The sequence below is a fragment of the Geotrypetes seraphini genome, chromosome 2, assembly GCF_902459505.1.
Source record: "Geotrypetes seraphini chromosome 2, aGeoSer1.1, whole genome shotgun sequence".
Classification (NCBI taxonomy): domain Eukaryota; kingdom Metazoa; phylum Chordata; class Amphibia; order Gymnophiona; family Dermophiidae; genus Geotrypetes; species Geotrypetes seraphini.
Genome location: NC_047085.1, coordinates 346,184,307 through 346,209,828, shown reverse-complemented (window position 1 = coordinate 346,209,828; position 25,522 = coordinate 346,184,307). Strand labels below are relative to the sequence as shown.

General features: G+C 41.8%; 1 protein-coding gene across 12 annotated transcripts in view; it reads left to right on the top strand.

The window, feature by feature from the left end:
- ARPP21 (cAMP regulated phosphoprotein 21) overlaps positions 1–25,522 on the top strand; it is a 643,283-nt gene that overhangs the window by 441,433 nt on the left and 176,328 nt on the right. For all 12 annotated transcript variants that reach the window (XM_033930334.1, XM_033930335.1, XM_033930337.1 and 9 more), the window contains one exon: positions 19,225–19,455. In XM_033930334.1, coding sequence (XP_033786225.1) covers positions 19,225–19,455 — 231 coding nt within the window. The remainder of the gene's footprint in view (positions 1–19,224; positions 19,456–25,522) is intronic.

Sequence of the window (25,522 nt, the reverse complement as noted above, 5' to 3'; positions counted from 1 at the left end):
AGGATCATGCTCCAAGAGAGTCTATTTTGGACCCTGCGCAGTCCTCTCTTCTTCAGAAGATTCAATCACTTTTTCTTCTAAATGCCATAGAAGTTCCTCTATCTTAACAACATCAGGACTTTTACTCCCATTACTTCTTGTTTCCAAAGAAGACAGGGGGACTGCAACCCATTTTGTATCTCAGAGATCTCAACAAATATCTAGTCAAAGAGAAATTTTGGGTGCTCTCCCTCGCCCTGCTCTATCCACTTCTGGATCAAAATGACTGGCTATGCTCTCTTGATATCAGGGATGCCTATATTCGCATACCAATTCATCTGGTTTCTAGGAAATATCTTTGCTTTCAAGTGAATCAGCGCCATTACCAATACAAGGTTCTTCCTTTCGGCCTGGCATCTTCTCCCAGAGTCTTCACAAAGTGTCTGATTGTAGTGGCCGCATCTCTCCGATCCCACGATCTTCAAGTATTACCTTACCTGGACGACTGGTTGATTAAAGGTTCTTCGGCTCAGGAAATGGCTCTGGCAACATCTCAGACCATTGACTTTCTCCAAGCCTTGGGATTCAAAGTCAATTTCCCCAAATCCAACCTCATTCCATCACGACGTTTTCAGTTCATTGGGGCTATGTTAGACACTGTTCACATAAGAGCATTTCTCCCTCCAGATCGTCTACACACTCTCTTCAGCCTCTGTCAACAGATGTTCATTGTTCAGACAATTTCTGCAAGGCACATGATGGTTCTTCTAGGCCACATGGCTTCCACAGTGCATGTAACACCACTGGCAAGGCTGCATCTTTGAACTCCTCAGTGGACCCCAGTGATCTCAAGTGACAGATCATCTCTCTCAGCATATCTCTAATCTACATCTATCAGAGTCCATTTCAGTGCTATTACAGCTTATTACCTGCCAGTCGAGGGAAAACCTCTTACTGCTAATCCTTTGGTCTCCAGATTCATGAAAGGACTTTTCAATGTGAAACCACTTCTTAAACCTCCTCCAGTGGTCTGGGACCTTAATGTGGTTCTTTCCAGGTTAATGAAGCCTCCATTTGAACCAATGGCTACAGCTCATCTCAAGTTTCTCACCTGGAAAGTTGTCTTTCTCATTTCTCTCACTTCTGCCAGGAGAGTCAGTAAGTTACAAGTGTTGGTGTCAGATCCACGCTTCACAGTTTTTCACCATGATGAAGTGGTTCTGCGCACCCATCTAGTTTCTACCGAAAGTTGTGACAGTTTCACCTCAATCAGTCGATTGTTCTTCCAGTTTTTTCCCCTAAGCCTCATTCTCATGCAGGAGAAACAACTCTTTACACTTCTGTTGCTTTCCTCAGATCTACTCCTATTTAGGAGATTTGCAAAGTTGCCACCTGGTCCTCAGTTCATACCTTCACTGGTCCTCAGTTCATACCTTCACTTCTCATTATTGTCTGGAGTCTTTCTACAAACGGAATGGGCATTTCGGCCAGTCAGTATTACAAAATTTATTTTCTTAACGGCCAACACCCCCACCATCCCATTCTGGTTAGCTTGGAGGTCACCAATGTGTGAGAATATGCTGCCTGTTTGTCCTGGGATAAAGCACAGTTACTTACCTTAACAGGTGTTATCCAGAGACAGCAGGCAGATAGTCTCACAACCCACCCACATTCCCAGGTTGGCTTCTTAGCTGGCTTATCTTAACTGAGGGACCGCACGCCTATATCGGGTGGGAAGGCACTCGCGCATGCGCGGTGCGAGCTATCGCAAACTTTATAAAGATTTAAAGTGGCAATGTACTTTTGAAGTGGTCCATGCTGGGGGGGGCTCCGTCAGTGACTTCACCCATGTGTGAGAATATCTGCCTGCTGTCCCTGGATAACACCTGTTACAGTAAGTAACTGTGTTTTATTGGAAGACTGATATGCCTAAAGGAAATTCAAAAATACATGTCAATGATGTATTTATAACATGACAGCATCCCACTGCTGTGCATAATGTGTCTTTTCCAACCATCACTTCACATTTCCTTTAAGAATATACAGTAAGAACATAAGAATTGCCATACTGGGACAGACTGAAGTTCAATCAAGCTCAGTATCCTGTTTCCAACAGTAGCCAACCCAGGTCCCAAGTACCTAGCTAGATCCCAAATAGTAAAACAAATTTTGTGCTGCTCATCCTAGGAATAAGCAGTGGATTCCCTAGGCCATCTCAATAATGGCCTATAGTCCTATTTTAGGAAATGATCCAAGACTTTTTTTAAACCCTGCTAAGCTAACTTATTTCACCACATTGTCCAACAACAAATTCCAGAGTTTAATTACACATTGTCTGAAGAAATATTTTAAATCTGCTACTACTTAGTAGCTTCTTCGCAAGCTCCCTAGTTCTATATGGGTGGGGAGTTGGTGCACTCAAGCCTCACACCTATACACAGTAATATTTAGAAAGGGTATACAAGGTCTGTTAGAAAATAGAAATTATCAGCAGTGTATATTAAAAAGTCTGAGATTGTAGGCACATGGCATAGAATCCTACTTTAAACATTATGGGGCGCCTGAGCATATTCATTGACTCTATCAATAGTCAAGTGATAACTCTGATACCCTACCTTACAGCTAGCCATAACATAGAGAGTGCAAGGGTGATGGGCCAAGCCCTCTCTCTGTGAGACCACCACACTATGCCATGTGCTTGGTCCAGAAGGAGAAGCAAGCAAACACTTCCAGCCTCTATTTAGCATTCCAAGGACATACATAGAATTCTCTGGTTGAACGATCCATCAGCTGTTTTATACTGATGGACTGCAGTCTTTACATACCCATGCCTATCCTGTGTCAGGGAGTATGTCAAACAGAATAGGTGCTGACAGCATCAAAAGTCATGCACCAATGGCCAATAAATAATCTCACTTGGGAAAGACATAATACACGTACAACAATTTTCTGGGCCTCATGTAACCAAAGGTACCACTTGGACATTCCACCAGATTCAGTTACACTTCTACCTCAAAATTTTGACCTGCCCAAACTTCTAGTTCACTATCAGGGTATCTCTGATAGGTGATGCACTTGGAATGTAGCAGTATCCTGAGGTTTAATGTAACAATAGAGCTATTATAAGCCAGCCTTGTCCCAGACGCTGTGATCAAGGACTGAAGTCTTCATTGACAAATGGCTGTATATCATGCCGTATAACCCTGCCATATCATGGGTACAGAGGCCTAGATCAATCAAGACAAACATACAGCTTTACTGCACAGAATATCCAAAGGAGCGCTATGAAGCAGCTACAAAGCAGAAGGCATGCCAGCTGCATACCTGATATCCACTGCTGCCATCTCATAACAAAGCTCACAGGTATAGGGCACATTACATCTTTTGCCTTAATGTATTTGCCTACAGCCCATGACAGAACCCCTGTAAAGGAACAGAGACTTCAGTGAATTACTGGGATACCTGCAATACACACTCACCTCGGGAAAAGGGTATGTAAACTCATCCACTACCCAATCAATACCTTATATGGAACAAACAGGGGACTCTAAAACACTGCAGGGCCTCACCAACACATACATACACTTCATTCACTCAGTCACAAATGGAACAAGGAAAAAGAAAAAGAAGTGGAGAAAAAAACTCAGTTCTGCTTCATATGGCAAAAAACTCCACTTCACATAAGTAACCAGTTGCACATGTGAACTACAAAAAAATGTTGAAAAAAGGCACTGTAGCAGCCCGTAGAGAACCACCATGTAAATCAGCACACCAGGAAAAAAATTCAAACAATGATAATGTGGATAGAATAGCACCTCAGCACAACAGTCACTAACATTGCTTCATGAGCAGAACAAAACAAAAAAACTTAGTTGCCAATGGTGTCCAGGCTCTCTCCAAGGCACTCGCGATCAGTACTCCTACACCCGGATGCAGCAGCTAGTTGACCCGATGGGGAAATCTCCGTTTCGCTTCACTGCGACAGGGGTTGAAATCCTACGGCATCACAGACAAGTCAGGACCCTCCGTGCAAAACACACTCCAATTCCACACATGAATCACTTCTGACACAAAGAAACGCCATAGCTCAAGGCTGTTAAACGGTGTCAGGTCAAAAGCGCGCCGCGACAAAGGCGCGCCCAGACAATTGAGCGCAGCGCGGAGGCGCGCACCGCTCTAAATTACTGTTTTTAGGGCTCCGACGGGGGGGCGTGGGGGGGAAACCCCCCCCAGTTTACTTAATAGACATCGCGCCGCGTTGTGGGGGGTTGTAACCCCTCACATTTTACTGAAAACTTAACTTTTTCTCTGTTTTTAGGGAAAAAGTTCAGTTTACAGTAAAATGTGGAGGGTTACAACCCTCCATAACGCCGGCGCGATGTCTATTAAGTAAACTGGGGGGGTTCCCCCAAAAAAATCCCCGTCGGAGCCCCTAAAAACTAATTTTGTGCGGCGCGCACCTCCGCGCTGCGCTCAATTGTCGGCGCGCGCTTTTGTCTTTCGCGCCGTTGTCTATGAACCCTGTTAAACTCTTCCAGAACTCTGCCTCCTAATCCAGCTCACCAATCAGCACGCTCCACTATCCAAAAAATGCTGCCCACTCAATCCAGGCATTTAATCCATCAGGATGAACCGATTGCACTGTGTAAATCCATCGTTGTTCCTTCTGTCTTAACTGGCGCCTCCAGTCTCCGCGTCGGGCTGCAATACCCCAGGTTCTGGATGTCCCACATTCCTTGAGTCCATTTTCCAAAATAAGTGGGGGGTTTCACATAATTTATGAATTCATGAGCTGCTGGATTCAAAAATATACTGTGCAGGGAGATGCTGTGAAGAGGTACTTGCATGTTGGTGAATTTGAACCTAGTTAACAAGGCTGCATTTCAAAGGCAGTTGTTAACAAAGCTCTGGCATTAATCTGTGTCCCTTACTCGCTGACCTATCATTCAGCATCAACATTTTGAATGTGTGCTAAATATTCCCTATAAAATATACAGTACAGGCAATGCATTACATATAGAACTTTGGTCTGCCAATACAAATAGGTGCCTTAAATTTAGCAAGATGAATATTCCAAATACTCCCACCTAGTTCATACCATACCTAGGGTCCATCTTTTTTGTTGCTCTCTTTATCCCCACATTACTTTGTACATCTCTTACCTGATACCAATACTTTCTGATTACCTGTGTTCACCCGGGAACATTTGAACTCCACTAGTCTGCTAGTGGATGAGCAGGTTTTGATCTGTTACTTGTTCATTACTGAACAACTGTACTGAAAGGAGCCAAGACACATCACTAAAGCAGCTGACCTAATTAGGAAGCACCATACGTATATTGAACATCAACAGGACCATGTAAAGGAATAGGGATATCAATACAAATAAAGGTAATAATTTTCATTCCGGATAGCTGGTGAAAATCCCCAGATAGTAGCTACTATCTGGGAAACTACCTGCTAACAGTATTTATGTACTGGTGATATTCAAAGAACTGGTGCTTAACTCGTACTTAGATAACGTCCACCGATTTATCTGGGCATTGTCTCATTTCCAAATGGCTATCCGGGTATATTTAAAAGACTATCCAGACAAACACTCTTTTCAACTGCAGCATCCTAACAGCAAGCCAGTCTCCAGAAAAGTTGATTTCTGGGCACAAAAGACGGAGATGACTCTTGGATTTGACCTGAGGTATCGTGCCTCTCTTTGTTTGGAATGGTGATGTACACATAAAACTGCACTCCTGGCTGGCTATAAATGCTGTGCATTACCATAACACAAATGTGGAGAACATGAAGACGTGGTGGATGCTGAGGAAGGCGGCAGCCAGTAGTCTTTTCTGCCCCTCCCAGGCCCTGAGTGTCCTAGAGATGAGGATGCTGTGCAAAGTAGATGAGATTAAAATCTCTGGAGTCTCATGACATGAGAGCTGACAGCCTTGGGAGCATCAGTGAGTACTGTGTAATTCTAGTTACAGCTCTCCACGCATCCCCAACAATAAGTGCTAGTTTGATTTTGACCTTATGTACTGTAGCTCCTCACTGTCCCTGAACAAAATGCATCTCCTACTTTGTGTTTGTCCCCTGAGTCTAGGTGTACATGTTCTATGTGATTGTCTTAGTGTTTGTCCTGAATAGAAGTGAAGGGGATTTCCTCTGCTTCTGTGTATAATCTGTGCTACCATTTATTAACTATCTGAAAGCTTCACTAAAAAGCTGTCATGCTAGTATATTGAATTGTTTACTGACCATGTTACTACTATACAATGTCAGTATTTACTGGGAGGATAAAGCCTCAGGATGACTCTTACATCTATGGTGCACAAATACCATCTCATCATTAGCACAAAAAAAGAAAGCTCAGTTTGGATGAAAAAGTAAGCCATAGCACAAAGATACCTTAATCTTAGATCACAGTGGGTATTATTTCAGGCTAGTCCTTGAGACTATACTTATAGCTGAAAGAACAAATCATATTGATTACCTCCCCAGGTAGCCTTTGTGTTGTGGTGGGAGGGGCAATGTTAGCTATCATCACATACCAGGGGACAGGGACACATGTCATTCCCCATGACTGGCAAAAAGCTTTAAGCTGCCTGTTAGAAATCCACACCAGCCCAATGAAGAGAAATATATATAAATAAATAAAGTACAGGCTCAGTCGGCCCTTCGTTTTTATTTTGGCAAGTGTCCATAGATGACTAGCACCAGACCTGTGAGGTCTAAATGAACAACTGCCCCGTACATCATAACGTTCCTGGTGAATTAATTTATTATTATTTTTTTTAATTAAATGTAAACACTAATAAGCACTGAATCCTGAATGTGGATTCAAAACAGAAGCAAAAAGACTAAAAGGAGTTTTTAAAACCCCCCAGGAAAAAATTCCAAACACAATCAAAGTGATAATAATAATAATAATAAATGTGAAATTCATATTGATGCTGAAAGCAAGCAAACTAAATTAAAAATTCAACTTAGCTGAGTCCCATCAAGTTCACATCGTCATTCTATCTCCACTCGAAAGGGCCCTGTTTCAAAATCTTTGTCAGATTTGAAAACGGGGCCCCATCGAGTGGTGTTAGCAGATAGCAAATTGGTTAGTGGGAACCCAAAGATACCATTCTACCCTAGGAGCATATGTGAGAGTGCAATGAGTCACAGGCAGTCTTGTGCTACTGCTTTTACCCTAACTTATACAGACATAGCTTAGCAGCTGAAAGCATTAGAAGTGTTATTCTAATCATCTTGGCCACATTGTACATGTAATTTATTATGTATGCTGTAGTGAATCTTATGACATTCTTTTATTCAGCTTGTCTACCAATGAACTGAAGCCTGGAACCCCCAGGCAGCAGAACACAGCCCAACCTGAGTGACAGCATGAGAAACCAAAACCACCGCAGGAAGGTCCAGAGCTCTGGCACTCTCCATCACTTCCCTTCCCCATAGACCAGGAGGAAGAGGAGAAAGGGGAGGAGCAGTTACAGATCTTTCACACCCTGGTAGCAGATGTGGAAGCCATTAAGGCAGTGGTTCTCAACCTTCCTAATGCCGCAACCCTTTACCTCATGTTGTGGTGACCCCCCAGCCATAAAATTATTTTTGTTGCTACTTCATAACTGTAATTTTGCTACTGTTAATGAATCGTAATGTAAATATCTGATATGCAGGATGTATTTTCATTGTTACAAATTGAACATAATTAAAGCATAGTGATTAATCACAAAAACAATATGTAATTATATATTGTGAAATATTTATTTCTAATTACAAATAAATGTATGTGGGCAAATCTGCATGTGGGCAGACCCACCTGGAGATGGATAGAAGAGCAGTGTCTCAGTTCCTAAGACCAGTGTTCTTCAACCTTTTGACATCTATGTACCGGCGGAAATAAAATAATTATTTTGTGGACCGGCACCGGTCCGCAAACCAGCAGTTGAAGAACGCTGGGCTAAGTCGTGCCCATCTCTGCCCCAGACCCCGCCCCCATAATAGTACTAATTGTAATACCATTTTTTCCATTCATTTTTCATATATACACACAATATAATTGTATTAACAACTTATAATGGTTAACCACAAAATTAAAATACACAAAGCACACTGTATGCTTTTTAACAGTCATTCCTACCAGTAAACAGATAACCCCATGCAAATGCAGGACCAAAAACTAAAAATACTAATATTTACAAACAAACCCTAAGATGCAAGACTCTGCAAGCAGTACAACCCCAGAGGAAAAGAAACAAATGCATTTCTTCCTGAACAGACAAATCAATCACTAAATAAAAAAAATAAAAGCATTTCCCCTACTGTTGTTGTCTGTCTCCCTCCATATGCCTTGCCTTCTGGCCTGCCCCCTGGTGTTATCTTTGGGCCGGTCCACTGTGCGATCAAAGCAGTGTGTTCGGGCCGGCTCCCTGAGTGTTGTATTGCACAAAGCTGTGGGCAGCGGCTCCTTGCGCGTGTCCCAAGCCTCATCTGAAGGCCTTCCCTCTGACGTTGCGACGTCAGAGAGAAGGCTTCCGGTTTAGGCGCAAGACACGTGTAGGAGCCTTTTCCCACGGCTTTGTGCACTGCAGCACTCAGGGCACCGGCCCAAAGACACTGTGTTGATTGCACTGTGGACCAGCGGCTGAAGAACGCTGTCTTGGGCCCAATGGACGTGCCAGCCCTGTGGACCGGCAGAAAATTTCTGCGCACTGGCCCTGGTCCACGGACCGGTGGTTGAAGAATATGTGTGTTCTGATGGTCTTAGGTGACCCCTGTGAAAGGGTTGTTTGATACCCAAAGGGGTCGCGCCCCACATGTTGAGAACTGCTGCATTAAGAATTACCTTTCCTAGCAAGTGGAACTTCAGTAGGAACATCTAGAGCTGCAATGAAGCTGTAAAAAAATGCATTTATTTAGACAATTTATAAACCACATAGTCTACTGTTCTTGGCAATGTACAACAGAGTATACATACTAAAGACCATAGAAGCAAACACTAAAAAGAATATAATACAATCTGTCCAATATTCAACACTGGCCAGAAATGGAACTGACTGGTTAGATGGCACTTAACTGGTTAAACACAAATAATCAGCTTGCAATAACCAATTAGCTCCATTGAATATTCATGGTTACTGGCTAAAATTTAACTGGCTATATCATGCCATAACAGGCAATTTTCAGTGCTGAGCAGCTAATCTTTTCAGGGCTTTACAGGACTTCATTTCTGTTGCCTCTCCAGTATGCCAAAGTTTCACTCTGTTACAGACCTGGTGTGCTTGTGTGGCCTATGGTAGCACTCCTCTTGTGGTGTCACAGGTCACTTCACAGGAGTTAGGAGCCAAATATTTAGGCCCTGGGGAATAACTTACTGTAGGTCATCTCAAGAGGGGACACAATAAACAATAGGACATTGTTAACGGAGTATAATCACATAGAACAGTGCACATTCGGGACTGACAGTTTGCAATATCAGAACCGCTGTAGACAGTGATGTTTCATATGCTTTTTTTTTTATCTTGTCCCTATAAGCCTACCACCAGATACATTTGTTGGAAAGGGAGAAGACATAGGAGGGACAGTGTATGCTATAGAAAAAGGTGCAAACAGTAGGGCTAGCAAACTGTATATTGGAGCTTTGGTTAAGCTATAAAAGTCACAGATAGAGGGGCACTTCTATTCATGGGCATCCTTGAGTATTCCTGTAGCACAATCCTAATCTAGTCCGGACTGTGACAGCGCCAAGGTATTATGACTGGAGCCAGGGAATCTTGCAGACATGTCTGTTATGAGAAGCCCTCACCTGCAGATTAATGGAGTGGCATGGCCTATGGTTCCTATAAGCCCTCTTTTCCAGCCTAGGTTGTCTCAGGGTGACTTGTGGAAATCTATGGCCCCCAGTACTGAGGAGAACTTGGCTATACCATAAACGTCCCTCACAGTTTGCTCTTTCAGCTCTTGGCTCATGGAAACCTGATTCAATCTTGCAGCCTTCTGAGCAGAGCTCAAAGGAAGGCCTTTCTATGCATTGGCAGACTGTGTGATCCTTCTGACCAGAGCTTTCAGGAAGCCTGTTGTAGCCTCAATGACATGCTGGAAACTGTGTGTTACATGGAAGGCTAGAACTATGGTTGATTGCATATATGCAGCAGCTCACAGAGATGGAAGATGGCTTATTGGAGCAATACATCTGAAATACCTTCTACTTTGTGATCTGCAAATCAAAGGTTTTAGACCCAATGGGCCCTCTATCTTCATCTCTTACACTGGGCCAGGGTGTTGCATGTTCAGATAACTGGAGAAAGTCTGGGGATGCCACAAAGCACTGTAAGAGAAATAACAAAAGATCAGTCCTATATATGACTGGATAAATATCATTACTTAACCTTTGCAGTGGTGCTGAATATTGTTGATATCCAGCTACCATCTGGCCACTCCCCTGGAACATTCCAAAATGCCTCCACTGTTACCTGAATATCAGCATCAATTACAATATTCAGATAATTACTGGTGGCTGAATATTGTATGTATCTGGATATGGCACAGTTGTCTTAGAAAGGGTGTACTTTATATGGCTAACTGCCACCTAATGTTGATTCTAGTAACCTGTAGTAAAAAGTTCCAATGATATAAAAAAAGAGAATGAATTATTCAGCCTTTCTCCTGATAATGGTTAGCATTGATTAGTTTAATTGTTGTTGTTTTTGTTCAATCTATTTATTTTATGTTACATTATATATTTAATGATATAATAATTTTCTATCAGTTTTAAGGTCCTTATATGTTGTTGTGATTTTATGTGATTTTTATTGTAAACCACTTTGAATGACAGGTTGTTCCAAGTAAATGGTATAAATTTTTGTACATTCATAAATAAAATGAATCTATTGCATTCATGGCTGAGTTAGCATTAATGCCAGTTGGTAAATAGATTCCTGATCCATTATGTTGTGCAGAAATCTTACAGAGCCACAAGGGAAGCTCTTAACCAGAAGAACATAAGTTCAGTAATTCTATTGAATTGATGTTCTGTTATTGCATTGTGCATGTCCTGGCCTTCATTTCTACTCATTTTGAAGTGAAAGCTCTCTTAGGAAACATTTAAAGCACTTCATGAATATTAAAATGATTGGAAAAAAGACAGCTGAGGGGAGATATGATTGAGTATACAAAATCCTGAGTGGTGTAGAACAGGTACAAGTGAATCATTTTTTATCTCTATCCAAAATTACAAAGACTAGGAGGCACTCAATGAAGTTGCATGGAAATACTTTGAAAACCAATAGGAGGAAACTGAAAAAATTGGAACTCATTGCCAGAGGATGTGGTAACAGTGGTTAATGTAGCTGGTTTTAAAATGGTTTGGATGAGTTCCTGGAGGAAAGATCCATAGTCTGCTATTGAGACAGATATAGGGGAAGCCATTGTTTGTCCTGGGATCGATAGCATGGAATGTTGCTACTATTTGGGTTTTTGCCAGGTACTTGTGACCTGGATTGGCCACTGTAGAAACAGGATACTAGGCTAGAGGGGCAATTGGTCTAACCCAGTATAGCTATTCTTATGTGAATATTTCAGTGGGTCAATATTCAAAACCACTTATTTAGATAATAGCATGTGCTATCTGAATAAGGGTTATTAACCGGGATATTCAACAGCACTATCCGGATATTGCATCTGAATATCTTTACAGACTGCCTCGGTGCTATGTGGATAATGTTGGAACGGAACATGGTTAGAGCCAGGGAGGTTCTAGAATTAGCTGGATAATGGCAATATTCAGTTTGCTATTTGGATAACTTATTGGGTAACTTAGGACAGAATGACTGTATTGAGATATATGGATAAGCTGTCCAGAAGACAGGCTGAATATTGCCTCTAGCTGGATACGTTTAGTACTGATTATTGTCTGGACAGTAGCACTGAGTATCCAGGCATTTTTTGACTGCCACATCCTTTATTTATTTATTTAGCCCAGGGGTAGGGAACTCCGGTCCTCGAGAGCCGTATTCCAGTCTGGTTTTCAGGATTTCTCCAATGAATATGAATTGAAAGCAGTGCATGCAAATAGATAACATGCATATTCATTGGGGAAATCCTGAAAACCTGACTGGAATATGGCTCTCGAGGACCGAAGTTCCCTACCCTTCATTTAGCCCATCCTCCCAAAGGAGTCCAGAATGGGTTAAAGAGTATATTCACAATATAGACAGGATATGACATAGATGATAATGCAGACTTAGCGAACATAGCATAGTTGAATGCAGCATTTCAAATACAGACAACATAAAGGTAGTACAGCTTTGCATTACAGGTCTAAACATGAGTTGCAGGTCTAAACCTGAGTAGGAGTTCATTAGGTTGTACTGGGGGAGTTTAAAAAAGGGTGTCTTGAGAAAGGAAAAAAGGATGGCATTCAAGAAATACAGAACTCAGCAAGAGGAATACAGAAAAGATTACTGGGTAAATCTCAAAGAAGCAAAGATGGAAATATGGCTAGTGAAAGCATGGGGTGAAAAAAATTGACTAACGATGGCAAAACAGGGCAGAATTTTATGGTCTGTACCTTGATTATAGAAAGACAGACTGTAGAAGTCTGCTCGGCACTGATCTTACTTCCCAATTCCTGGAGTTGCTGCCAAAGCATACTCACAGCCCATTCAAATCTGTGACCCAAGGACAGCTCAAAAACAAGCAGGCATATTTTGTATCACATTCCTATCACGTTATAAGTGTATCTTAGATGGGGAAGGTGATTGCCCTATTTGTGGAGCCAGTATGGCAGGTACGGCTCTGGCCTCTTTATTGAATTGGCCATGTGCTATCAAATACTATTTTACTATTGCTGGATTTTACTAAACAGTGCTAGAAAATTTTAGGAATTCTATGAGCATCGGAGCATTTACCTTGCCAGCCTGCGCTAAAAGCCTCCAGCACCGTATAGTAAAAGGAACTCTATGTTACCTCAGCAGCTAAATATTGACCCATACAATTTTAAGAACTTCAAGGGTTTGTAAGCTAATTTTTAGAAGGACAGATGGGAATGGTTTCAGTCAGAGAGGATTTCAGGCAGCAGGGAAAATGGAAACTAGTTTTTAAAAACAATTATACAAGCAAGAATGGTTGCCAAAATAAAATATGGTTTTAGAAAGCCAGGGCATCAAGAATGTCTGCCAATCAGACTAAGAAGCCTATAGGAAATAATAGCAATAAACAAAAAGAGATATTCAGATGTAACTGTACAGGTAATATCACTGTGATGTGTTACCATGGCAATGCAGCAAATTGAAAGGACCCCTTTAACCTAAGCTGGAATATGTCTGCAGCATGGCATTTAAGCACACTCTACAACCTACTTGAAACTCATTCAGATATATTGGTGCATCCGTCTTTAACCTTTTCAGTGTATTATTAAATCTGTAAACATCTGTGGTGAATATTTATTAGGATGAAGGAGGAGACAGTACTTATGAAAGATTTAGAAAATAATCACATGCTCACATTCTATATATATAAAATCGGAGGTATGTATGTGTATATGTATGTATGTGTGAGTGTGTGTATGTGCCGCGATGACGCAAAAACGGCTTGACCGATTTGAACGAAACTTGGTATGCAGATCCCTCACTACCTGGGGTAATATGTTCTGGGGGTCTCGCGGCCCACCTGCACACGTGGGCGGAGATACAAACAGAACATCAGATTTCACCCATTCATGTCAATGGAAAAAATGTAAAAAGCTGCCATTCTCACAGTAATTCAAAAACGGCTTGACCGATTTGAACGAACCTTGGTATGCAGATCCCTCACTACCTGGGGTGATATGTTCTGGGGGTCTCGCGGCCCACCTGCACACATGGGCGGAGCTACAAACAGAAAATCAGATTTCACCCATTCATGTCAATGGAAAAAATGTAAAAAGCTGCCATTCTCACAGTAATTCCAACTACCTGGGGTGATATGTTCTGGAGGTCTCGCGGCCCACCTGCACACGTGGGCGGAGCTACAAACAGAACATCAGATTTCACCCATTCATGTCAATGGAATAAAAGTAAAATGCTTCCATTCTCACAGTAATTCAAAAACGGCTTGACCGATTTGAACGAAACTTGGTATGCAGATCCCTCACTACCTGGGGTGATATGTTCTGGGGGTCTCGCGGCCCACCTGCACACGTGGGCGGAGCTATAAACAGAACATCAGATTTTACCCATTCATGTCAATGGAAAAAATGTAAAAAGCTGCCATTCTCACAGTAATTCAAAAACGGCTTGGCCGATTTGAACGAACCTTGGTATGCATATCCCTCACTACCTGGGGTGATATGTTCTGGGGGTCTCGCGGCCCACCTGCACACGTGGGCGGAGCTACAAACAAAATCAGATTTCACACATTCATGTCAATGGAAAAAATGTAAAAAGCTGCCATTTTCACAGTAATTCCAACTACCTGGGGTGATATGTTCTGGGGGTCTCGCGGCCCACCTGCACACGTGGGCGGAGCTACAAACAGAACATCAGATTTCACCCATTCATGTCAATGGAAAAAAAGTAAAAAGCTGCCATTCTCACAGTAATTCAAAAACGGCTTGAACAATTTGAACGAAACTTGGTATGCAGATCCCTCACTACCTGGGGTGATATGTTCTGGGGGTCTCGCGGCCCACCTGCACACGTGGGCGGAGCTATAAACAGAACATCAGATTTCACCCATTCATGTCAATGGAAAAAATGTAAAAAGCTGCCATTCTCACAGTAATTCAAAAACGGCTTGACCGATTTGAACGAACCTTGGTATGCATATCCCTCACTACCTGGGGTGATATGGTCTGGGGGTCTCGCAGCCCACCTGCACACGTGGGCGGAGCTACAAACATAAAATCAGATTTCACACATTCATGTCAATGGAAAAAATGTAAAAAGCTGCCATTTTCACAGTAATTCCAACTACCTGGGGTGATATGTTCTGGGGGTCTCGCGGCCCACCTGCACACGTGGGCGGAGCTACAAACAGAACATCAGATTTCACCCATTCATGTCAATGGAAAAAAAGTAAAAAGCTGCCATTCTCACAGTAATTCAAAAACGGCTTGACCGATTTGAACGAAACTTGGTATGCAGATCCCTCACTACCTGGGGTGATATGTTCTGGGGGTCTCGCGGCCCACCTGCACACGTGGGCGGAGCTACAAATAGAAAATCAGATTTCACCCATTCATGTCAATGGAAAAAATGTAAAAAGCTGCCATTCTCACAGTAATTCCAACTACCTGGGGTGTTATGTTCTGGGGGTCTCGCGGCCCACCTGCACACGTGGGCGGAGCTACAAACATAACATCAGATTTCACCCATTCATGTCAATGGAATAAAAGTAAAATGCTGCCATTTTCACAGTAATTCAAAAACAGCTTGACCGATTTGAACGAAACTTGGTATGCAGATCCCTCACTACCTGGGGTGATATGTTCTGGGGGTCTCGCGGCCCACCTGCACACGTGGGTGGAGCTACAAACATAAAATCAGATTTCACCCATTCATGTCAATGGAAAAAATGTAAAACGCTGCCATTCTCACAGTAATTCCAACTACCTGGGGTGATATGTTCTGGGGGTCTCGCGGCCCACCTGCACACGTGGGCGGAGCTACAAACAGAACATCAGATTTCACCCATTCATGTCAATGGAAAAAATGTAAAAAGCTGCCATTCTCACAGTAATTCAAAAACGGCTTGACCGATTTGAACGAACCTTGGTATGCACATCCCTCACTACCTGAGGTGATATGTTCTGGGGGTCTCGCGGCCCACCTGCACACGTGGGCGGAGCTACAAACATAAAATCAGATTTCACCCATTCATGTCAATGGAAAAAAAGTAAAAAGCTGCCATTCTCACAGTAATTGAAAAACGGCTTGACCGATTTGAACGAAACTTGGTATGCAGATCCCTCACTACCTGGGGTGATATGTTCTGGGGGTCTCGCGGCCCACCTGGGCGGAGCTACAAACAGAAAATCAGATTTCACCCATTCATGTCAATGGAAAAAATGTAAACAGCTGCCATTCTCACAGTAAATAAAAAACGGCTTGACCGATTTGAATGAAACTTGGTATGCAGATCCCTCACTACCTGGGGTGATATGTTCTGGGGGTCTCTTCACCCAAGAATTTATATGTTCTTGCTCCTGGAGGTGAAACTAAAAATGTTGTTTATAATCACGTTTTGCGTTAGTTGTATTGTATTCATTTTGTCAAATATTTCACATTATAATTTGAATATTGTACTTTTTATTAAGCTGTAAAACAATAATTTCATTCACCACTATAAAGTATCTTTATTTGAATCCATTTACAGTGTTATTGCTATAATTAAATACCCGTGCAACGCCGGGGCATCAGCTAGTAATTAATAAACACTGACTGAACCAAACTCAACACATGTTCAGATTGCTATTTTTTTAAAAAAAGTGTTTTGCCTACTCTGTGACAAGAAGTGATTTCCTTTCTAATGGCAGCTGGCTTCTCCCTTTCCATTCCTTCTGACAATCTCTGCTATCTCCATTGTAGTTACAGAGAAGCCAAGGTACCCAGTTCCAGGTTGGAGATTTTTTTAGCCAGTCCTGGTTTTGAATTTAAATCCCAAAGCAGTATGGGATTTACTACTATCAGTGCTGCGAGTCCCATAATGCACCAGGATGGGACGGTGAGAAATCCACAGCTGTCCCAAAATCTCCAGTCTGGAACTGGGTAACTTGGCTTCTCTGTAGTTATTAAGGTGTGTTAAGGCAATAATGCACATTATAAAGCTTTTGACAAAGTTCCTCATGAGAGGCTCCTAAGAAAATTAGAGAGTCATGGTATAGGAGGCAAAGTTCAGTTGTGGATTAGAAATTGATTATCAGATAGAAAACAGAGAGTAGGGTTAAATGGCCATTTTTCTCAATGAAGGAGGGTAAACAGTTGAGTGCTGCAGGGATCTGTACTGAGGCTGGTGCTATTTAACTTATTTATAAATGATCTTGAAATTTGAACGGTGAGTGAGGTAATAGGGAAAAATGCTTGAGTACCTGAATAATTAGCAATTGGAATATAAATAATTAAATTAAATAAATAAATAAATTTGCAGATAACACTAAATTGTTCAAAGAATGCAGATTGTGAAAGATTGCAGGCAGACCTTAGGAAACTGGAAGACTGGGTGTCCAAATGGCAGATGAAATTTAATATGGACAAATGCAAAGTGATGCACATTGGGAAGAATAACTCAAATCATAGTTACTAGATGCTAGGGTTCACCTTGGGGGATAGCGCCCAAGAGAAAGATCTGGGTGTCATAGACAATACGATAAAACCTGCCCAATGTGTGGCAGCGGCCAAAAAAGTAAACGATGGTAGGAATTATTTATAAAAGGGATGGTTAACAAGACTAAGAACGTTATAATGCCTCTGAATCGCTCCATGGTGTGACCTCACCTGGAGTATTGCGTTCAATTCTGATCGCCTTATCTCAAGAAAGATATAGCAGAAGTAGAAAAGGTTCAAAGAAGAGTGACCAAGATGATAAAGGTGGAAAGACTAAAAAGGTTAGGGCTCTTCAGCTTGGAAAAGAGACGGCTGAGGGGAGATATGATTGAAGTCTACAAAATACTGAGTGATGTAGAATGGGTTCAAGTGGATCGATTTTTTTATTCCATCAAAAATTACAAAGACTAGGGGATACTTGATGAAGTTACAAACCAAGTTTTAAAACCAATAGGAGGAAATATTTTTTCACTTAGAGAATAGTTAAGCTCTGGAGCACATTGCCAGAGGTTGTTCCAACTTTTACCAGACTTTTGTAACTATCCCCCTGAATCTCTATGACCTGAGACATGGGTTAAAAAGAAGCTTTTTTTTAAAGAATAACCATATACTTCAAAACCACAGCCATTAAGGCAAAATTCCCAGTCTCCCAAGCCAAAATTCAACACAAAGGTTTTGTAATAGCAAGGATTTACATATTCAAAACTCTACTTCATGTTGACGATACTAGTATCGACCAAAAAGGCTCCCAAACTAATTTAACATAGTTGCAACATAGGACAATCAGTAGACCACCACAAACTCAACAAGATACTCTTCGCCATCAGCACTGCTCGACGCAAGAATTGATGCATTCCCATAGGGAGCAGCAACAAAAGCAAGCTTTTATATGTGGGGGGAGGTTTGAGGGGGGGTTCTTTTCAAAAGTCTTGTTCATCTTTTTGCTATTCCCCCAACTTTAACGCTCAAATATTTCTGGCATTCCCCTTCAAGCTGTTTATAAGCACAGTAGATGTAAGGAGCCAGGAGAGTTGTGCAGGGCTTCAAAGAAAAAAAGATAAAACTGTTTTAGAACAGCTTTTCACGAGACCCCCTTTGTATATATATATATATATTTTATTATTATTAAAAAGATAAAAAACAGTCTTTGTCAGGGAGAAAGATGCATGGAATTAATCTATGAATAGTTTCCCAGTCTTTCTCCAGTACACTGCTAATTTTAATTCAACAAAGGCATGGACAGGAGCAGTAAGTCTATGTCCTTTTCATATGTATCTGGTGAAATATGGCATACTCAGTCTTTCTGTGGTAAGGTGAGGTTTCAGTTGTGTTGCTTTTCTGTACTACTTTGCAAGAACTGATGAAATGTCTTTAAAGTTTCTCCTAAACTACGAGCTTGTAAGCTGCAGAATGAGAGCCATGTTAATGCAGTTGTCATACAGCCATGAGCAGAAGCAGACAGGTTTGGACAGTGAAAAAATAAGTGGGTAAAAATCAGTATTTTATGTCTGTGTAAGCTCTATGATATATAGAAAGAGGTGGGAAGTGAGAGAATGCCCTTTTCTAATTGGTCTGCAAGGAATATTATAGCAGTCATGAAATGACAAAACTTTATTTCTTTACGAAACACTGAATTCTAAGCTATTGTCTGTGATGTTAAACGTAGCCTAATGGTTAGCACAGTGGCCTGAGAACCAGAGGAATAAGATTAATTTCGTACTACAGCTTGTTGTGACTCTGGGCAAGTCACTCAACCCTCCATTGTACCAGGTACAAAATAAGTACCTGTATATACTATATAATCCAATTTGATTGTAACCATGGAAAGGCAGTATGTCAAATCCCATCTCCTTTCCTGAAAGCATATCTGAGTGTTCTCTAGGTAGAAAACCATTTCACAATAGTTTCCTTCTTTTAATAATAATCATTCTGCTTTTCCTCGCAGGCTCAGAGTCTTCCTGCAGCACTGGCTCCTCAGGATCTCTGTCGCGAATACATCAATCTGTTCAAAGTGCACCCATTGTCCCCGGAGTGCCGGCCAACTCCCCAGGCAGCGTTCCTTACCCAGAAAATGGAATGGGAGGTCAAGTACCACCAAGTAACACCAACTATATCTTACTTCCACTTGAAGCCACAGGAATCCCACCTGGCAGTATCCTTCTCAATCCTCATACAGGTAAGAGCCTAACAGAGCCTTTCCCCCTGATGAAAAGGCAGGAACTACAGATTCTCAGATGCAATGGGATCAAACCATCCTGCCCAGATGACCTGGAGCCAGCTGGTAATCCTAGCACCCTGTCAGAGGACTAAAAATAGCTGAAAAATAATTGGGAGCACAAATAAAAGGTGCTGTGGTAATTATCTGAAACATCATGGCAGGCATAGCTCAGCAGTTATCCCTATAATGAGCAGTGAGTCTGTGTGCGATTTATCATCTATAATATAAAAATGGCTTCATGCCGACACATCAGCTTTATTCATTAGTAGAGAGATGTGTTACATTATGCAGGTAAGCAAGAGGCTGGTAGAGCAAAAATATCACAAAGAGAGAGCTAAAGTAAATCTCACAAATAATGAGCTAAAGTAAAAGCTTTTTAACATACTGGATTGAGAACATATATTGAAACTTTTTATTTTTTAAAATGGAAATTTTAAAGACATAGAGGTCAGTATTCAAACAGAAGTTATACTTTTGGAGGCAAGTCTGTAAGTGGATGCCTGCTTTTGGGTGCCCCGATGCTGTGCAGGAAAACTCTTCTGTAAGGTCTAGATTCAATTATAGGATATTGAGGTTTGATATTCAGAGTGATTTAATCGAGTAGGAGAGAGGCTCCAGCCCAGGTAAATCGCTTGTGCAGGGCTCTCCGCTGATATTCAGTAGCCCTTAACCAGAGAGTATCATTGAATACCAGCGCTCACCACCAAACACAAAGCTGGCATTTTTGTGGGCAATCCAGGAGCAGAGTTGATACTTATTCAGTTCAAAGCCGATTGTCAGCACTTAACCTTCTAAGTTAACCAGACAAAACAGACCACATAAAACACAGTCCTATCTTTGTCTGGTTTCACTTAAGGCGGATAAGTGTTGAAAATCATACTTAGCCAAATATAGGCTAGTCAGCTGGACAAACCCAGATATTCAGAGCTGGTGCTTGGACATGGTTTGGCATTCAAGATCCAGGTATACCGCTGACTGCCATTGGCTCAGTGTTTACCCCCTAGTGGAGGGGTCTCAAACCTTTTTCACCTCAAGAGCTACAAAGCAGTAACAAGAAAGCTCTGAGGGCTGCAAACACATACACCCTCCCACCATGGTTGACATCCTCCCACTCTCACCTTGGCCTTCCTACCTGCCTCAGTCTGCCAAACCTTCCTTAAGTGCTGTTGCGCTGCTGCCAACTCCCCCATTGCCCGAAGCCTCTCTCCATAGTGTTTCCAGGTAGGATGCTACGGAAAGAGACTTTGGGCAGTGGGAGAGGTGGCAAGCCTTTAGCAGTAGTGCAGCAGCACTTGCGGAAGGTTTAGAGGGCTGTGGCAGACAGACGTGAGAGTGGGAGGATACCAACTGTGGGCGGGGGATTGAGGGCTGCAGTGAAGGACTAATTTGGAGACCACTGCCCTACTGGCGTACCTAAAATCTAGGCGCCCACAATTAAATCACTCATAAACTTGGTGTAACTGCAGGCACCGAAATGCAGCAAAGATGGACACAATTTAACTGTATTTTGTAAGTTACATGTGTAAATTCAAGGCACTCCCATGTCCTACCCATACTCACTCATGTGAGTGCTCCTTGGATTTACTGAAAGAGTGCTGTCTTAACATGCCATTTGCATATACAAACAGGTTATCACAAAAACACATTACCGTATTTTATGTTACACTCAGTATTTTGGGGAGGGAGCATAACATGGTAAGGGAAGCGCCAGCCAACAAGTACATCGCACTTCTAGCATGCTAACTAGGGGGAGGATTCTCAAAAGTTACCATGCCCTTAACATAGTCGCTAAACTGGTTCCTGCCGGAAGTGTCGGGGAGGCTGTCGGGCCTTGTGGCAGCTTCAGGAGGCGAGGGGTCAGTGTAAGGGAGGACTCTTCTTTCTGCTGCTCTCCCTGATGGTTAATCAGCTGAGCCAGCAGGACTCGGGGAGACCTGCAGCTCAGTTGATTGGGGCAGTGAGAGAGGCTTTGACAGGAGGGAGGAGCTGTGCTTAACAATTGCTAGGCACAATTCCTCCCACTCTTTAACAGCGATTCTCCGCACAAATAGCATGCATATATTTGCATGCTATTATGCTGAGAATCGCCCATAAAATAAAAGGCGCTCCCACTACGGGCACTACATCGACTCACCGGATTTTACCATCGCGTTTTGAGAACCTTCCTCTAGGTAACTCAGCATTAATATGGGAGCATGTAGCACCTCCTAATTAGGAGGTGTTAAGGCATCCTGTGTTAACCCCTAGCAGGTAAAGAGGATGGGACTTTGTATATTGTTTTTTTTCCGTGTGGCTTACACAATCAAAGCATTTTACCTATTTTAGACAGGCACTTATTTTGTATCTGGGATAATGTGTGTTAAGTGACTTGCCCAGAGTCACAAGGAGCTGGAGTGGGAATCAAACTCGAAATCTCAGGGTGCTGAGGCAGCTGCTCTAACCACTTGGCCACTACCATGTTCTAATAACATTACTATACAACCGAATAAAAGAACACTTAAAAGGGCCCTAAAAATGCTACTTTTAGATTTGGGATTAAAGGGCAGGAAAATCTCCCATTAAGCCATGTAAACTCCAAATATTAACATGTTTTAGTAAAAGGGCCTCTGTGTCATTTACACATGATCAAAGTGCTGGTACTCTACATTTATTCGCTCTAGTGGTGTACTAATGTGGATGGCAATTTACAGAATTGCACCTTTTGTGCTGTGCACTTTTAAATATCTGGATCCTATATAAATGTGGATGGAAATTCTATAAACCAAACAAAAAGGCACAATTATAAGTAAGAAAATTAAAAAAAATCCATGTAATTAACCACTAATCTATGTAATTAACCACTAATCCATGTAATAAACCACTAATCCAGGGGTAGAGAACTCTGGTCCTCGAGAGCCGTATTCCAGTCTGGTTTTCAGGATTTCCCCAATGAATATGCATTGAAAGCAGTGCATGCAAATAGGTCTCATGCATATTCATTGGGGGAAATCCTGAAAACCCGACTGGAATACGGCTCTCGAGGACCGGAGTTCCCTACCCCTGCACTAATCCAGAAAGGCTGTATATGGAACTTTCACCCCATCATCACCACTGGTTTCCTCCAAAACTTTATTATTTTATATTTTTAATTTAATTATAATGTAACTGTATAAATGTAAATTCCATAAATATTCATCTTTTAATCAGTCAGCATGGGGATGTCATTACAATATAGTGCTGTTACAGAGACAGACACTCTTTGTACCTCTGAGCTCTTGAGCTTTCTTCTTGGTTCTTCATTACAATTGTGGATTCCTGGCAAAGGCACTTACACCAAAACAGTGTCTGTGTCGTTCATTGCTGTTCATTTTCCTAAGATCTGTGTAGCGTCAACTATGGGTTCCTTGTATATTATTTGATTTAAAAAAAAAAAAATTTAGTGTGTGTTCTCCTTACTCACCTGCCTGGTCATTCCCACAGTTTTCGCTTCCTAAAACCTTATGAAAGTATGTGGCACTGCTGAAGGTCCAATGGTTAATTACATGGAATTCCATAAACCAGGCATCCACATTTACATGTGCAATATGCATGTAAATGTTTAGAATAATGACATATAGATGCTTATGTGGCAGTAGGGTAGTCAATCCTGTAGTGGGGGAGGGGTGGACTGGGAGCAAAGTATTCCCCCCTCCCCCTGCACACACATTCTTCATCTCCTTGTGCACATAAGTGTGCTAATCATACCTCTGCTGGCAGGTGCTTCTAAGACCCACCAGCGCCACCACTCTCTGATGCTTCATTCCTGCTCTGAGCATGCCAAGACTTCTCACAGAGCATGAGCAAAAAATTCTGGCATGTTTAAAGCAAGAAGGAAGCAGCAGGGAGTGGCTGTGCTGTATTTATATGGCTGGTGGGCGGGGCTTGGCATCCTTGCCAGAAAACATAAAAGGAACACTGGCATTCTGGAGGGTCCTGAGCCCAAAGTGGGGGGAGGGAAGGTCTCCAAGGCCACCCCATGTCTATGCCCTTATAATGTGCCTATATTACATAAATAAGTATCAATATTCTGTCTAAGCACTATTTGGTCAATATCTGCTTAACTTTGGTAGCACATATTTGCAAGGGATTGTACACAAAACGGACCATGTTCATAACTTACAGAATAGTGTAAGTTATGTGCATTCCTGCCACATTTAGAACAGCTGCATGTCTAGCCATGTGTGGACAAACTTCAAGTTAAGTTCACTAATACTGAGTTACACTGATATTCTGTAACAGAACCCAGATACTTTGGTTTCCCTATAGAATCAGCTCCTCCCATACTGCCTCAGGGTGCCTAAATGGAAGTGCCCAGTTATAGAATAGCTCCCTATAGTGCTTTTGGGGCTTAAATGTTCCCATAAAGATTGATCTTTATGGTATATCTGGTGTCACTGAGTAATTAATATGGATTGAGCATTTGGAAAGTGAAATATGGAGCAAGGCCATAATGAAAGGTAGACATGCACTTTTTGTTCCATACAAAACATAAAAGCCCTAGAAATAAAATACCTTTGAACAAAAGCGATCTGAGAAAAGAGCAAAAGCAAGAGACCAGCATGCTAATCCTTTGAGGCAAGGCACTGCTGCTAGAATTTATAAGTTACGGTTCTTTCCATTTATAGCTGTATTCTGGATGGATTCTTTCAGACAAGAGAACAATTTAACATATGTTTGAGGTTTAGCTCGTTGAATGTGATGAACAGCTCTAGAGTAAACAATTTTTTGTTTGCCATAAACAGACCATAAATAAGTCAAAACCATCCAATCCCTAGACTCAAAGCAGCTTCGAATGTAAAATAGAGTCCAGACCTTGCATCTTTCCCTTGAAAATGTTTATGTGGCATTTGCTTTTTGTTTTCTTTTAGCAATTCAATTAATGGACTTGTCTTAGCTCCTGTATGTTCTTTACAGCAAATTATAATCTTTTCAAACCATTCAGTTAGATTCTTCTGGTTGTCTTGTTTGCCAAGAGTGCAATTTCAAAGAAATTTGCTTGAAAAAGTTAGCAATTTGCCCACATGAGTTGAGTGGCAGAAAATTACCCTCCCTCCGTATGATGAAAAAGATGTCTGTTATTGAGCAAAGGGTATACTTTTAGGTATATGTAGGGGAGATTTTCCAGAGGAGTAGAAAATAATATGTATAGGTTGTTTTTTCAGGTCTACACATGATAATTTCCCTGCAAAAGCAAACGGAAGCAGTGCAAAGTGTGTGGGGGGGAGGTTTAATCTGTGTGGAATTGCAGTTATAACCTTAAATGAAGGCATGGAAGTCACCTGCACAGAGTGACAATTACAACTAAATAAAATGGGATGGGGAATAACTTATCATTTCTATAGCACTACTACTACTTATCATTTCTATAGCACTACTTATCATTTCTATAGCACTACTACTGTAGACTACTGCTGCCCGATTCAGGAAAAAAAAATTTGATTCGATTCAGCCTATTGAATTGATTTTTCGATTCGATTTTATTTTCCTGCCCAATTGGCTGTTTTTTTCAAACATCCTGGTGGGTTTATTTTATAGCCTGTTCACCCCCTTTGCTCTCTCCTACCCACACTGGCGCTGTAGTGTAAACAAAATAAACAAAAAAGACTTTCCTCTCTCAGTTAAATCCTAGCTCACATTCGAGGTATAACACCATCTCTGGCAGGATACACATTTCAAATCTGACATATTGTAATCAAAATTTTTCTACCTTTTGTTGTATGGTCATTATTCAGATCTTGTTAGTCCAAGGCTCTGGTTGTCTTCTGATAACTTGCTTACCAGGGCCTCCTTCTTTCTTCTTTCTTCGTGCTAACCATCCATCTTCTATCTCTGTCTTCCCATTCCGTTTCCCTTCCCTTCCCTGGAGGTCTGGCATCTTTCCTTTTTTTCATCTCCATCTCCAGATCCACCTTTTCTCAACTCTTCTTTCATCCAGCATCTCTCCCTCCTTCTCCACCACCCCAGGGTCCACCATCTCTCCCTTTCTCTTCCCAACTACCCTCCTATC